This window comes from Triturus cristatus, chromosome 12 (assembly GCF_964204655.1).
Source record: "Triturus cristatus chromosome 12, aTriCri1.1, whole genome shotgun sequence".
In the NCBI taxonomy this organism is placed as follows: Eukaryota; Metazoa; Chordata; class Amphibia; order Caudata; family Salamandridae; genus Triturus; species Triturus cristatus.
In genome coordinates, this window is record NC_140595.1 from 267,227,322 (window position 1) to 267,244,219 (window position 16,898).

General features: G+C 45.6%; 1 protein-coding gene across 8 annotated transcripts in view; it reads left to right on the forward strand.

The window, feature by feature from the left end:
• Positions 1-16,898, forward strand: part of LOC146775830 (uncharacterized) — a 1,003,909-nt gene that overhangs the window by 448,048 nt on the left and 538,963 nt on the right. For all 8 annotated transcript variants that reach the window (XM_085637695.1, XM_085637697.1, XM_085637696.1 and 5 more), the window contains one exon: positions 4,367-4,480. In XM_085637695.1, coding sequence (XP_085493821.1) covers positions 4,367-4,480 — 114 coding nt within the window. The remainder of the gene's footprint in view (positions 1-4,366; positions 4,481-16,898) is intronic.

The window sequence follows — 16,898 nt, forward strand, 5'->3', positions numbered from 1 at the left end:
CCCAGTAAAATGCAAGAACTGTATAAAAAATTTTGGTTTTCTGACAAAAGTCTGTCAGTCCCTGAAAGCTGGGAAAAGGGTGATTTCAGCACCACAAACCCTTTGTTGATACCATTTGCAGCGGAAAAAAACAGACGCTTTCTTCTGCAGCACTTTTTTCCCCAAAAAACAAGACAACATTTAGCTGTATTTTGACTAATTTCTGGGTCCCCACCAGGAGAATCAACATACCTTTAAAATCCCCATGATGTTGGAAGAAGAGGACGCAAATATGGTGTGTGGTCAAAAAGTTACAGGGGCCGAAGCGCAAACTACCCCAAATAGCCCAAAAAAGGCTTAGCACAGGTGGGGAGACCTAGCAGCAAAAGGGTTAAGAGGAATGTGGTGGCGGTGGATGATGGTATTGTGTGGAGCATGTCTCGCTTGACGAGGAGTGGAGTCGAGGATCCATCTGTGGAAGATGGTGGTTTTGGCAATAGTGGGGACAAAGATGAAGGCGATGGTGAGGGCAAAGTGGTGGTTGATGGTGATTCTTCTTAACCCCTTCGGTGCTCATGACGGAACGGTTCCGTCATGAGCCACGGTTGAGCTGTGCTCATGACGGAACCGTTCCGTCATGACCCCGCCCGCGCAAGATTCCGTCAGCACAGCGGCGGAATTTGCGCAGCATGGAAGGGGTTAAACTGGCATTCGCTGTTGTCATTGTGAGGTCAAGAGACCCAAACACCTGGATGAATAGGTTTGGTGTTTTTGTACCTATTGCATATATGTATTATTGTGCAGTTGCATATTATTTTCTGCGGTTGCACGGCACCTATTTTACGATGACTCTCCATTGTATTAAGGTCACTGTATTCTTCTCATTCTTATGCTTCTACTCTTACGTTTATTTCTTGTGTCTCCTCCTTTTTCTGTGTCCCTTTGCTTATGGGGGGAGTAAGTGTTTTTATCTTATGTACTCTGTTATGCCCTGCATAGTACTTTCATATCTTGCAGTTTGCCAGTCCACCTGCTGCACAGCTACTGTGTGTGTTTGGAGTAGAATGTTGATAAAGCTGTGATGCGTGGAATGTTGGGTGTCTGACTGAGTGAGGTATGACAGTTACAGATGGGCTGAGCAGCAGGCAGGCTGCTCCTGGTGGGGTCTGCTGTGGCATAGGACCGAGGGCTGACTACTGGGCTAACCTACTTTACCTTCACCTGGACTACTTGTCTGATGTACCAACCTACCATCTTGCTGTACAACTGGAATATAGGTACTTAAGGATTTATAAGGCTACCAGCGTCTACTTTCAACTACAGAGTACAACATACTCTAAGCAATTATTTTTCTTCATTGTTTTATACTATTAGCATTTACCCTGTTCAACATTTTTGTTTATATATTAAGGTAAGGGATGGGCTGTAACTTGATTACCATGGTGGAATCATGTCAGCTCAGACTTCTGTGTGATTACTTGGTCTGCCATAGTTACAGGATAGAATGGTGGGGAGTTGAAGAGAAGCTGTTGGTGTGAGAGTAATTGAGAAGGCTGTACTGCATTCTGGTGGATCAAAAGAAGACTTGAACTTGCCATTGCGTCCATAGTAATTCTTATCAGAAACCCTCACAGTTGTGTGGTGAACTTTTTCGTCAATTTGTTTGGAGATACGAATTTTAGTTAAATGTGATCATAAACCTCTGTTAAAATGACTCACTACTGATGCTTTGTTGAGTGCCACTCCAAACATTGCATGCATGTATGTCCATGAGGTTATTTGATTATGTACCAGGAATTAAAAGCAAGGTGGCTGATTGCCTTTGCATATTACCTTTAGCTTTGGGAGAAGTGCCTAGGAGCGATTGGGCAGATTTTACTGTTTCATTGACAGAAACCAAAGGAGGAATGGCAATTAAAGAGAATTAGTGGAGTAATGCTGTGTATGAGGATGAGGATTTGAAGTTGGTTGTGGAAGGTTCGCCTGTGAAGTGTTCATTGGATAATGAGTTTGTCCGTTTTTTGGAAGTTAGATATGTGTTGTCTGTTGGAGAGGTGTTGGTGAGGGCACCATAGTAGTACCTCCAAGTAAATAAAGGAACATAATTGTGAATTTGTGTCGTGAGGGTCACCTAAAAATTGTTAATAGTAAAAAAAAAAAAAAAAGGGTTAAAGAGTATTGTTGGTGGCCAGGCATGGATGGTGAGATTGAGAGGGTGGTTAGAAAATGTTTTGAGAGTTTTAGTGCTGGCTGACAAGTCGCACATTCTATTTAAGACATAGTTAAATCCGGTTGCAACTTCTGTAATGATATGATAAGGTATAGGTATGGATATCATGGGGGAAGTGGTTGGTGAAGATGGAACTAGTAATTTTGTTCTTCTTGCTATGTGTTATTTCTCTAAATGGCCTGAGATAGTTTGTTGGGCGTGCTGGTGCCCATGCTGTGGTTAAATTCATGGATGACAGTATTTTGGGGAAAGAGTTATCCAAGAAAATAATCAGGCATACTGGTGTGCTGTTTAAAGTTGATGAGGTACAACAGTTTTTGGAGAGGAATGGAATTGAACAAAACGTGACCTCTGTATGCCATCTAGAAGAAAATGTAGAAGTGGAGAGATTTAACCGTGTAATTAAGGGAAGCTTGCAGTTGGCTAAGACTAGAAATTAGAATTATAAAACGGTAATTGGGAAAATTATCTTGATGTATAGAATTACCCCTACAGTGACGGGGTATATAGTCCCTTTACTGCCATGAGAGGTAGAGTCCCGTTCAGCAAAGATAATCGTGGTTGGCAGTGTGGAACTCTTTTGAAGGGGGTGGTCACCTAGTGTAGTTGTAAATAATATTTTAAAAACTCAAGTAGTTTAAAAGGCAGCCTTTGACAGAAGGCATTGATCGAAAGGTGTACTTTTAAAGTTGGAGAAATGTTATGTGTGAAGAAGCCTGGTCAGATAAGGAAAGGTGAAAGTAACTTTTCAGAACCATAACAGGTGACTTTTTTTGTCAGTTTTGCTAAAGTTAGTGACGGTAAAGTGAAGGACGTGAGCCTTGCTAGGTGCAAATAAAGTACAGGTAATGGTTGTGACATGGAGTGTTTTGGGTTGAATGATGGTAGTTTGTCGGAAAAGGGAACGATGGGTCAGGGTTTAAGAGTAAGTACTTTTCTCCTGCACTCTTAAACCCTGACCCAAAACACTCCATGTCACGTTTGATCAGTCACCCACATATACTGTGGACCACACACCAACATCACAACTTCCACATTCACCAATCTCAAAACTTTCCTCCCTCCTCCTGCAATCTTACTCCAGTTCTCCTCTTCAGTTTCCTCCTGCATACTCTATCCAAAGTTTTGAGATTGGTGAATGTGAAAGTTGTGATGTTGGTGTGTGGTCCACAGTATATGTGGGCGACTGATCAAACGTCTGAATTATTTCAATGATTTTGTGTTAGTTTTATTTTCGATTGTTTTGATAAAATATTAGTTTTCGCTGTAAGTGAGGCCCTTGTTTCATTTGTTAATTTAGTCGGGAAGATGTGTTGTATGTGGGTTTCAATTTATTGTTTAATATGATGCAGGGCTAGAAAGTTAGAATGTGTTAGAATATATATAAATAGAACTGGTATGAAATGTTAAGCTTTGTTTTCCTGGAAGCAGACAGTCCGTGTAGTTTACAGATGGGTAGTCACCCTAAACTGGATTGAGAAGTGAGGAAAGCCCTAGAAGAGAAGCTGCTCAATAAGTGTGACACAATTACAAAATCAGCAAAGAACAGAGATAGACAGCACGTTCAGAATTGTAGGAACTTGATGACTGACACGTATTGGTGGGTGTGGCTTTCTTGTAGCGTCACGAATAATGCTCTAGTTTGCCTTGGGCAGGTAAGTACTCCTGCTTTTCGTTGGTTTATGCCACTTACTATGCTATAATTCTGTTCTTTGAGAGCTGGCCAGGGAAGCGCCTGTTTTTTCCACAAAACCTGCATCAGTCATTTGCACAGATGACCTATGATGGACTTCAAAACACACTCTCTGATAAAATAGCTGGGTCCATTGTGATAGGGTAACATGATTGGATGATGATGACGGGGCGGGGCAGAGAACGCCTACCTGCGTCTCTCATAGCCACTTACCCAGCAGCTACATGGCTGCTTTCCCTCACGTTGTAATGCATTTTGTGTGTGGGTCAGACTGTGAACAATTACTCTTGATTTAAAACGACATTGGGCTTTCAAAGCATCCTTTCGGTGTACTTACTCTTTTTCTTTCCTAGACCCCTCTCCCTACCCTATGCATTTCTTCAGTTGACCACGTTTCTCTGAAGGATAAATGCATATCCAAATTGATGAATAAATAATATAAATGATTTTTTGTTTTGTTACAGGTTCACATGAAGTGAAGCCTGACATCCTATTTAGAATTAAGGAGGCTCATAAATTGTATGTAATGAACCCTTCAATTTCCGGGGAACGCAAAGCTCGAAAGGTTCCTACAGCAAGTAAGTATGAAGACTTCTATTAGGGAATTGCATTGAAAATCTGGTCTGTTCTTAATCTAGGGATAATAGCTGAACCTCCTGAATGTGGACGGGGTGAGGAATTTCTATTGCCTCACTTCCAGGACATATTGTTTTTGGTGTTCAGAGACAACTGGTCTTCATATTCATTTTGTGCTGTATGTAAGTAGTCCCAACTCTCTGCAGCACAAACCGTTTAGCTGGCAGGTTACAGTACCACAGCGTGGTTGTGGGAAAGAGTATTGCTTGTTGCTGCCGAGGCAAGTTAAATATATCCCAATACCTAAAGTGTTCAAACGTGTATATACGATTAATAGTTAACGCAAAACCTTTACTGTTAGGGTTAACGCTCTTAGGAAACACAGTGAACTGTAAGTTCATCTTGCTCTTCTGATACCAGTCCAATATGAAAATGTTTTCCTAATGTAACTATTTGTGGATGTTTATAATGCTTCTGTATAGTATGCAGACACATGATGAATGATGGAACCAAGATTGATGTTCTTTGAGCTCAAAATAAAATGCACCCACAAATGTTTGCAATTTGGAAAAAACCGAATCATAGGTGTAGACAAATGTGCTAAATTACTGTCCTATTTATTTGCTTTCAAAATAAATGTTCACCCAAAAACATACGCAACATTTAAAAATATATTTAAAAAAATAACCGGACCAAGAGTGGCCATCTCTAAGCTGTATATCGTATTATTGGAGTCTAAGACAACCTCCACTTGGTTGTGTAGGATGAAATATAAACGTTATCTTGGTAAGCTGATTTCTAACAAAGACTCAGTCATGATACACATAGACATTGTCAGAAGCTCAACAACAGTACAGAATAAAGACATCCATTTCAGACTGCTCTAAGACAGGTACTATATACTTCTAAAACTATACTGCTTGTACCCTAATGTTACTCCCAGATGCTGGTAAGAGTGTTGTCAAATAGGAGTTTGCTACACATCTGGGGGATCTTTCCCAGATAGATTTTGGGGAAATGCTGTTGGCTATGACGGGGACGTACTCAGTATCTCTATGTCAGCTGATCCAGGTGTGAGCCTTCTGGGTATGAATAATACCCTCTAATGGAGTAGTTTTAAAGGGTGCTGAGCATGTTGGCTATAGTAAACAGCCAGTAATGTCAGAGGGGGGATTGCCTGATTCAACCTAATTTGGAAAGCCAATGTTGGATAATGTATGTGTTGGCATGCCACACTTTGTATGCTCCCCAATACTTAGAGCACCAGGACTCTTTCAATGAAACGATAAGATTAGACTATGGTTGTTGAGCAGATAATGAGAGAGGTATGTTGTTTGTGTGTGTGTGGTGTGTGATGTGTGTGTGTGTATACCCTACCACCCACAGTCACCTGGTATCTAATGTTTTTTTTAATGAGTTTGTGGTTATAAACCTCTCATGATGGCGTATTATTTATATAGTCGCAATTAGAAAGGGGCGTTCCTTTCCTAATTGCGTCCGCAATGCTATGCGAGAATGTTTTGTGACTGCAGTTGCGGTCGCAAAACACTTGCAAATTAAGAGGGTGGTAATGCGTAGCAATTTGGAAGGGGTCCCCAGAGCACCCCTTCCACTTTAACACTGTCTCTAAAAATATTTTTTAAGGGAAGCAGTGGTCCCTTGAAAAATGAAACGAAAACGTTTCATTTCATTTTTTTTCTTTAAATGCATCCCGTTTCCTTTAAGGAAAATGGGCTGCATTAAAAAAAAAAAGCTGCTTTATTAAAAAGCAGTCCCAGACATGGTGGTCTGCTGAGCCCAGCAGGCCACCGTCCCTGGGAGGGCTGGCATTCCCAATGGGCTCGCAAATTTTGAGAGGCTCATTAATATTAATGAGCCTCGCAATTTGCGACCCCATTTGGAATCGCAAAACAGTGTAATAACACTGTTTTGCATTTAGCGTCTCGCAATGAGTCGCAAAATGATAGGGTCTTGGTATGGAGTCAAATAATACCCAGGACAGCAGTGTAAAAATGTACAGTATGAGGGTAAACTACATGATTACCAGAGCAAGGTTCCAGTACAACTGGTCTAGCCACACAGTAGCATAAAATAGGAAATCAAGGAAGAGGCTTGGTTAAATGTGATATCTAACCAAACAATGTCATTAAGGATCAGTCACAGATAAGTAGATGTCTTCGGAGACCCACACTGTCTTTAAAGCAGGAGGCTGTGATGGCTTTTTAATGTAATTGGGGCAATTTTAATCACTAAGAATGCATTGTAATGCTTTGTGCTTGCCCTATGTACTCTTGTGCCCCAAATAAATGAATATTTTTTTCTGGCAGTCTCCTTCCTTGCCTACCCAAGTGCTGTTCTTGTCCCACCTAACTTTGGGGTCTCTCCCTTTTGGCTGCACCTTCTTTGGATAGGTGCACTGCCCTTATCCTGCACCTGCCCCTTCTCTCCACACAGCTTGCAGTTAAAGGGAAAATCTCTTGTGAATTCTTCCCTGTTTGGGCCAGAACGTCTACTGTGTTTTGCTCACTTTAGTCCTTTCACTGAGCTTCTCCCCATTCTACTGCTCTTATCTTCCTAAAGCTAACCTAATTCTTCCCACTGGATTAATGAATGACTCAGACTAGCATTGGTACCCTAGTAACAGCAGATTCTGTGGCCTGCTATTGTAAAGGGAAGTAGAGAAATGGCAACCCCCCAGCATAGATGAGGTCTTGCAGAAGGAAGTTTATACCCTATTGAGAAGATAAAGGTGACAAGCTCACGAAGAGCAGGCAGGAGCAACTGGAGACACTGCTGTCCATTCAGGATTCCAAGATCAGAATGCCTCATTGAGCAACAGTAGAAACCGGGGTAAAGGAATGCGGTCATTCATGTAATTCAAATGAATACATGCCATTACAGTAATTCATATATAAAAACGAAACACGGTTAAGGTGATACATCATCTTTCATTTTTAAAACAATGAGATACAACTATGAAAATTAAATAGAACCAAAGGAAACTAAAATACACTAACATATATAATAGTCCTTGAACTTAGCAGGAAAAAGTCTGTTCGATGCATGTGTGCTGTAGATACACATGCTGTGCATACTCCTGCCATCTAGTGTTGGGTCCAGATGTTTGCAAGTTGTTTTTCTTAAAGAAGTCTGTTCGAGGCATATGAGCTGCAGATCTCACATTTGCATTAGATCGCCATCTGGTGTTGGGCTCGTATGCTTGCACCTTGTTGTTGTCTTGGAAGAAGTCTTTGTAGTCACGAGATAGGTGACTCCTCCCTTGGACGATAGTGCGCATGGGCATCGACTCCATCCTTAGATTGTTTTTCGCCATTGGGTTCGGATGCAACTTTTGCGCTCCGGTTCAAAATCTTCATTTCAAACTTTTTTGCTGCGCAAAACTTCCAGAAACTCTTCAGATTCACATCCAGTCCAACCAGGATAGCCAGCATACATACTCTCATCACAAAATTTCAAGCCCAACACTCTCTCCCAGTCAGAGTGTTCATGCAACTCATAGGTATGATGGCATCTTGCATTTTTATTGTACCTTATGCAAGACTTCATATGCGACCCTTACAGGAATATCTAGCACATCAGTGGAATCAGGCTCAAGGACAACTTCCAGATCTGGTGTTGGTAGACAGCCGCACACATCGCTCTCTGCAGTGGTGGAACACAAAAACTTGTCCAAAGGGCGGCCGTTCCTCGAACCTATTCCACAGATAGTACTCACCACAGACGCATCACTCACAGGATGGGGAGCCCATCTCCTCGGACATACAACCCAAGGCAAGTGGACCACTCAACAAAAACTAATCCACATCAATCACCTGGAACTACTAGCAATATTTCTAGCTTTAAAAACATTCCAAGTACATGTACAAAACAAAGCTGTCCTGATCCGGACGCCCAACATGACAACTATGTACTACATACAAAAACAAGGAGGCACACACTCTCTGCGGCTGTCCCAGCTCGCACAGAACCTTTAGAGATGGGCCATCCCACATAATATATATCTGCTTGCCGAACACCTTCCAGGAGTTCACAATCAGATCGCGGATCTGTTAAGTCGACAGACACAACAGATTCACGAATGGGAACTACATCCCAGGTTCTTCTCCCATTTTTTCACATGTGGGGCCAACCAGACATAGATCTGTTCGCCACACAAGAAAACGCAAAATGCCCAACCTTCACCGCCAGGTTACCACACCCATTGTCCAAGGGCAATGCGATATGGATGAACTGGTCAGGCAGATTTGTGTACACTTTTCCGCCACTCCCACTGATTCCACTAGTGGTACGCAAGCTCCAACAACAGTCTCTCAAACTAATCTTAGTAGCTCCCACATGGGCACGCCAACCGTGGTTCACAACACTGTTGGAATTCTCACTAGTTCCACACCAAAAACTACACCTGTCCCCATCCCTGCTAACGCAGAACCATGGAGAGATCAGACATCCAGATCCAGGTCAGCTGAATCTGGCGATCAGGCTCCTGAAGTCCTAGAGTTCGGTTACTGTAGGAGAGTAGGGTCTGCTATCCTATGGTCACCCCAAATTTTTGCTTTTTGCTTCACTGGATTTTGACATATTGAGGCTGTGGGCCTGCCAATCAGACCCCCAGCCTGCTGTTCTCTCTACTAAATTTACACTATGCACCCTAGGTGCATAACCAATTGGAAGTGGATCACCCTGTCAGCCCCTGTACCAGTGTACACTAGGTACCCAGGGCATTGGTGTACTCTAGGCCTGCCAGGGGCTGAAGCATGTATTATGCCACCCCAGGCTTGGCCTAACAATCTGACACAACTGGCTGATCACTCAGCTGGGGTAAGTTGGTGTAATCACCTCTTACTTAGGTGTAGTATACCTATACCTAACCTTAAATGGGACACATGTTAACCTATAAGTCACTCCTATGGCAGGCCTTAACAATCCTGAAGGCAAAGTGCTTGGTTCCATGTGAGATGGTGCTCTGGCATGAGCTGAGCCTGTCTGCAGTGGTCGGAACAACTTCCTTCTACTGTTTCCAGATATCGTCATACCATATACTCTTAAGTGCATTATGAACCTCGCGGTTAAATGCTATCTTTGGTTTGGCTTTATCAAAACATGTCGAGTAAGGTGTCATACGAATTGGAATACTAACCCCTCGCCAATTCTGGCGACGGGGTTAGCATTCCACCCTTCTAGAGGGACACGACATGTACAGTACCTGAAACCTGGGTAAAATCAGACATAGCCTCAGCTCCACAAAATTGAGGCTGCCACCACAGACACAAGTCTGCCCTCCTGCTGCTGGGAGTCCTTCCAGCTTGGGAGGTGTGGACAAAGGGTTTCCTGCCAGGGGAGGTACATGCACCACCCCAGACAGGATTTTGTGTATTGGTCAGGTAGGGCTTGAAAGAAACTAGACATGCCTGTGGCTCACAAGGAGCCTCGGTGCATATGCCAGTTCAAACCGGTCCTGGGGCACACCAGTCCCGGGCCTGGGACGAGCTGGACAAAGGATTGGGGGTGTAACCACCCCCCTTCCTGGTCCCACCCATAGGGAGGGACCTAGCAGGTAGTCCGGCCCCTAGAATCCGCTTAAAGGTAGGAGCTGTGTCCTAAGACTTCAGACATCCTGGAATCAACTTGAAACTAAGAAGAAGACGGGAACTTTGACATTCTGCTGCACAGAAGACTGAAGGAAATCTCCCCTGTGGTCAGGGAGTGACCACCTTGCTAATGCAAGCACCATCCAGCGAATCAACGTCTGCTTTGCCGCCGCCTCCCGCCGGAGCCCGAGCCCAGAGACTGACAAGACCTGGACCTCCAGACCTCTCACCGCCCGATCCACAGTCCCTGAAAAGAGGAGACCCGTGGAGGCACCGAGACACGTGGAGCCAGCCATCTTGGAACGACGACGACAAGCTGCAAGTGCAACAACCGAGGCTCCCTCCAAGTTGTGCTTTGGGATCTGAGAAGCCCAACCCTCGAGCAGCATCTGCACCAAAGGTGAGCCCTCCAGCATCTCCACGATCTGCGTGGGGCCCTTCTGCATTTTGCCACTCGACGCGCCTAACCGGTTGCTGGCCTGCTGGCTAGTAGCCATCTTGGCGACGAACTTCAAGAAATACACCGCTGGTCTGGTTGCTCCAGACTGGCCCTTGCTCCCCTCCAAAGGAGCAGTCCCTCTGACCTTGCTGGTCAGAACCATCAGCTTATCTTGTTCTCCACAACAATTGCTTTTGCCAAGGCTTGTTTGCTTCGATCAAGTCGCCGACACCGCCGACAGCGAGAGCCTGCGTGGGACAGCTCGTGAACCGACTCCTGGACGTCGTCGACCTCCAGGGACCACGTGGCTGCAGAGACAAGCTACACCTTTCTTCCTGTTTGCACCCGACATTGCCTGGTACCCACCTGGTGCCACGCTGGTCACTGGCTAGTGACTGTGAACACTGTCCCCTCTGCTTACAGGTCTTCAACATCTCCGATCCACTCTTGGATCCACCGCATCTCTCCCGGACCGACCGCCTGCAGCATCTTTGTCCACAGGCTCCACGGAACAGATAGAAGAAACCCGACGCACTTCGAGGCCTATGCACCCGCTTCCTGTGGGTGAGGTAAAGCTGGCAAGTGTAGTATTACATCTCTAGTGCCTGTGTTCCAAATCTTGAGTTCCTAGTCCATCCGGAAGATCCTCTATGCAGTAACTTTGTACTTTTTATGCACCCATTGAAACCTATGGGAGCACGCGTGTGACTATTTGCTCTGCACACGCCACCCGTGGACCTCCTGGTCACTAACTGAAGTTAGCTCCTTGTAGGCCCAGCGATTCTAGAGGCCCTATGCCTTTTCCCTTTTCTGTTCGTGGTACTTATACCACTATTTTAGTATATGGTTTGAGCGGCCACCAGGGCCTATCCATATAAAGTGCAACTTCTGTGTATTCTACTGTAATCTTGTTTGACGATTTGTGCTCCTGTGCTCATAAAGAGACTAGGGGTTACTTTGAGAAATAAATACATATATATTTTGAATATATATCTGTGTGGTGTCCTTTCATTGGTATAAAAGGGGGTTGCATTTGGTAAAACAGCTGGCTTAACACGCTTCACGAGTTTAGCCTCAAAGACTGCTTAGCCTACGCTACCACTAGGGCAGCTAGTCCGAAAAGGTTGACTTACAACCACACCATAAGGGTTGCTTGGCATGGTACAAGGTGATCACTTTAACTAGTGAGCATCATATACCAGGCCAACTTCTCACATTGGTGAGCAGCGGTTGGATCTGAGCTTGCTGTGTTTTACCATTGTAATCTCTTGGTTACCAATTGAAAGATCACATAGGTACCTGTAGGTACATATAAAACAAGATTAGATATACATAAGTTCTACTGAACTTAGTTGTTGTAGAGCAAAGGGAGTAGCACACCCTGACTACAACTACTAGATAGGTTTAGTAGGTAAACCCAAGTGTAGGTAGATTGCAACACATCCACCCACACTTAAGAGCAATGGCTGGGGCAGAGGGGTCCAATGTACCTATCTCTGTTGAGAGTGACCCCCAGAGGGCACCATCCATCTTTGCTACCCTAAATCAGAATGAGCTCAGGCATTTGGCAACTCTTAGAGGCCTTAAACAGCCCAAGAACCCTACCTCTGCTGAGCTCAGAGAACTCTTACAGAATGATGAAAATCAGAAAGAGCTCGAGAAAGCTTCCCAGTTAGCCCCCTTAGGGACAGGAACAGGAGGCCCCCCTTCTGAAGATGCTACAAAGGTACCCAGTTCCAATAGTCACCCCTTAGATGGCAATAATACCACAGAGGATGAGAGTGATAAAGGTACTGATACAGAAAGTAGTGAGGATGAAGGGAGAACTAGCCCAGTGCCAAGTGTTATACTTGGCCCAGCTAAACTAAGGCTATTGGGGACTGACAGTGGGATCATCCCATTGGATCTCCCCAGTGGACTTAACCAGGGGCTTGGGAGGCAAAGGAATCGCTCAGGTGACTCTAATGCTTCTCATGCCTCTAGAGGCTCTCAAGGTCACTCCAGGAAAAGGATGACCACCCCTCAGAGGAGGGAACATGAGGCCAGAATGCAGGAAGCCCAGCTGAGGATCAGGAAGCAGGAGCTAGAAGTAGCCCTGATGGAAGAGAAACTGAGTAAGGCTAGGCAACCTAGAGAGAGTGGGTCTATACCCACTGGTGGCAGCATTGTCCCTAAGGACAAAGATAGGGTCTTTGATAATAGGAACCTGTCTAAGGTTGTGCCCCCCTACAAAAGTGGGGATGATATCCACAAATGAATAACTGCTCTTGAGAGAGCCTGCAAAGTACAGCAGGTTCCTGAAGACCAGTGGGCAGCAATACTCTGGCTCTCCTTTGAAGGAAGAGGCAGAGACAGACTCCTCACTGTTAGGGAGGAGGATGTCAGAAACTACAGAGTCCTGAAGAGTGTTCTGGTTGATGGGTTAGGCTTAACCACTGAACAGTACAGGTTAATGTTCAGAGACACCCAAAAGACTTAGACTCAGGACTGGTCTGAATATGTTGAATGTGCCACTACGGCTTTGGAGGGTTGGTTGCTGGGAAGTAAGGTATCTGATTTTACAGGATTGTATAATTTGATGATGAGAGAACAGATTTTAAATAACTGTCAAAACCAGCAACTGCATCAACACTTGGTTGACTCTGATCTGACCTCTCCCCAAGAATTGGGAAAGAAGGCAGACAAATGGGTCAGAACCAGGGTTAAGCAAAAGAACCAGAACCAGGGCCAAGGGGGTGATCAGAAGAAAACAGACCAAAAGGGTGGAGATCAGAAATCTAAAGACCAGAAGTCTTCAACAGGGCTCCAAACTACTGCTAAGGAGGGTGGGTCCCAACAACAATCCAAGGGAAAGAAGAAAGAAGGTCAAAAGAAACCCTGGTGCAATCATTGCAAGAATACAACTCACTGGACTAGTGATTGTAAGAAGGGTGGAGCCCCCAACACTGTTGCCCCTAAGGCACCTGCTCCCAGTACTACTGTTAGCAGTGTTGGTCCCCAGACAAAGGGTGTAGTGGGAATCACTATGGGAACTGAAGGAGATTCTGACTTAGACAGAACCCTGACACAGGCAGTCTTGATCTGTGATGGGGACATTGATTTGTCCCTGACTGTGAGCCCCAGTAACCTGGGCAAGTACAGACAGACTCCTTTAATTAACGAAAAAGTGGCTCAAGCCTACAGGGACACATGTGCCAGTGTCACTATGGTGACACCAGGCTTTGTGGACCCTGGACAGTACATACCAGGTGAGAATTACCTGGTGACCAATGCCAGCAATGCCACTACTTCACATAGTGTGGCAGTTGTTAACTTCTCATGGGGAGGGGTAACTGGCCTCAAAAGGGTTGTGGTTAGTGCAGACCTCCCAGTAGAATGTTTGTTGGGCAATGACCTAGAGAGTTCTCTATGGTCAGAAGTGGAGTACAGGACTCATGCAGAGATGTTAGGTATATCATCACATGTCCTTGCTGTGACCAGGTCACAGGCCAAAAAGTGCCTCACTGAACCTCAGGTCTTGGATCCTGGAACAATGGACCAAGCACCTACCAAGAAGAAGAACAGGAGGGGTAAGGCTGTGCCTTCCCCCCTGCCTCAGAGTGATGATCAGCCTTCCCAGGAAGCTGATCTAGAGGACCCTGAAGGAACTGTCCCTGAAGAGCTTGAACCTGATCAGGTTGAGTTTCTGGGGACAGGGGGACCTTCAAGGGCTGACTTGAGGCAGGCTCAGTTATCCTGTCCCTCTCTTGAACCCCTCAGACAGCTGGCTGCTGCTGAGGCTGCTGGGAATGCTCAAGGTACCCATAAAGTGTATTGGGATGAAGGGCTCCTTTATTCAGAGGCTAGAGACCCCAAGCCTGGTGCTACCAGGAGGTTGGTTATACCTCTGCAATTTAGGGGCTTCCTTCTTACCTTGGCCCATGATATTCCTTTAGCAGGACACTTAGGCCAGAACAAGACTTGGGACAGGCTTGTCCCTCACTTTCACTGGCCTCACATGAATGAAGATACAAAGGAGTTTTGTCGCTCCTGTGTGACCTGCCAAGCCAGTGGCAAATCAGGTGGCACAACAAAGGCCCCCCTAATACCACTACCTGTGGTGGGGGTCCCCTTTGAAAGAGTGGGAATAGATATAGTGGGTCCCATGGATCCTCCCACTGCATCTGGGCACAGATTTATACTGGTGGTAGTGGATCATGCCACCAGGTATCCAGAGGCAATTCCCCTTAGGACCACTACAGCACCTGTTGTGGCCAGGACCCTGCTGGGAGTATTCTCCAGAGTGGGGTTTCCTAAGGAGGTAGTTTCTGACAGAGGTACCAACTTCATGTCAGGATACTTGACAGCTATGTGGAAGGAATGTGGTGTCAACTACAAGTTCACCACCCCTTATCACCCACAATGCAATGGGCTTGTTGAGAGATTCAACAAGACCCTAAAGGGTATGATCAAAGGAATACCTGAAAAGCTCAGGCGAAGATGGGACATCCTTCTACCCTGCCTTCTGTTTGCTTACAGAGAGGTCCCACAAAAAGGAGTTGGCTACAGCCCCTTTGAATTGTTGTTTGGGCACCCTGTAAGAGGCCCACTGTGTTTGGTGAAGGAAGGATGGGAGTTACCTCTCAAAAAGCCTAAGCAAGACATAGTGGACTATGTACTTGGTCTCCGCTCCAGGATGGCTGAGTATATGGAGAAGGCATCCAAAAACCTTGAGGCAAGCCAGGCCTTACAGAAAGCTTGGCATGACCAAAAGGCTGTCTTGGTTGAGTTTCAGCCAGGACAGAAGGTATGGGTGTTGGAGCCAGTGGCCCCAGCAGCACTCCAAGACAAATGGTCTGGACCCCATACAATCCTGGAAAATAAGGGAGAGGTCACCTACTTGGTAGACCTAGGAACTCCCAGGAGTCCCCACAGGGTACTCCATGTTAACAGGTTAAAAGCATATGTTGACAGGGCAGACATGGGCTTGCTCATGGCTACAGATGAGGGACAGGAGGAAGAGAGTGACCCTCTCCCAGACCTGTTGTCTCAGAACCCTGAAGATGGCTCAGTTGAAGGAGTGACCCTTGGAGGCAACCTCACTGCCCATCAGCAGACTGAATGTAGACAGGTTCTACAATCATTTTCACATATGTTTTCCTTGATACCTAGTCAAACTGACTGGTGTACCCATGTGGTGGACACTGGTGACAGTCTGCCTGTAAAGAACAAGCTTTACAGACAACCTGACCACGTCAGGGACTGTATAAAGGCTGAGGTACATAAAATGCTGGAATTAGGTGTCATTGAACCCTCAGAGAGCCCCTGGGCTAGCCCAGTGGTTCTGGTCCCCAAACCTCACACCAAAGATGGCAAGAGAGAGATGAGGTTCTGTGTGGATTACAGGGGTCTCAATGCTGTCACCAGGACAGATGCACACCCTATTCCAAGGGCAGATGAGCTCATAGACAAACTAGCTTCTGCAAAGTTTTTGAGCACATTTGACTTGACAGCTGGCTATTGGCAAATCAGATTAGCTGAGGAGTCTAAGGCCAAAACAGCATTCTCAACCCCAGGTGGGCACTACCAGTTTGTGGTGATGCCCTTTGGTCTGAAGAATGCACCTGCCACCTTCCAAAGGCTGGTGAACCAAGTCCTTACTGGGTTGGATGACTTTTGCGCAGCATATCTTGATGATATTGCTGTCTTTAGCTCCACCTGGGAGGATCACCTGATCCACCTGAAGAAGGCTCTTGAGGCTCTGCAAAGGGCAGGCCTCACTATCAAGGCTACTAAGTGCCAGATAGGGCAGAGTAAGGTTGTGTATGTGGGCCACCTTGTAGGTGGAGGCCAAGTTCAACCTCTGGAGAGTAAGATACAATCCATCAAGGACTGGTCTCCTCCAACCACCCAGACTCAAGTTCGAGCTTTCTTGGGCTTGACTGGGTACTACAGGAAGTTTGTTAAGAACTATGGGTCCATTGTGACTCCTCTTAATGATCTGACATCCAAGAAGATGCCCAAAAAGGTTCAGTGGACAGTAAGCTGTCAAAAGCCATTTGATGACCTGAAGGAGGCCATGTGCTCTGCACCTATCCTGAAAAGTCCTGACTACTCCAAAGAGTTTATTGTCCACACAGATGCTTCTGAGTTGGGTGTGGGAGCTGTGCTGTCACAACTTAATGTAGATGGTCAAGACCAACCCATTGCTTTTATTAGCAGAAGGTTGACCCCCAGAGAGAAGAATTGGTCAGCTATTGAGAGGGAGGCCTTTGCTGTGGTGTGGGCCCTGAAGAAGCTGAGGCCATACTTGTTTGGCACTCACTTCAAGATTCAGACCGACCATAAGCCCCTCTTGTGGCTAAATCAGATGAAGGGTGAAAACCCCAAACT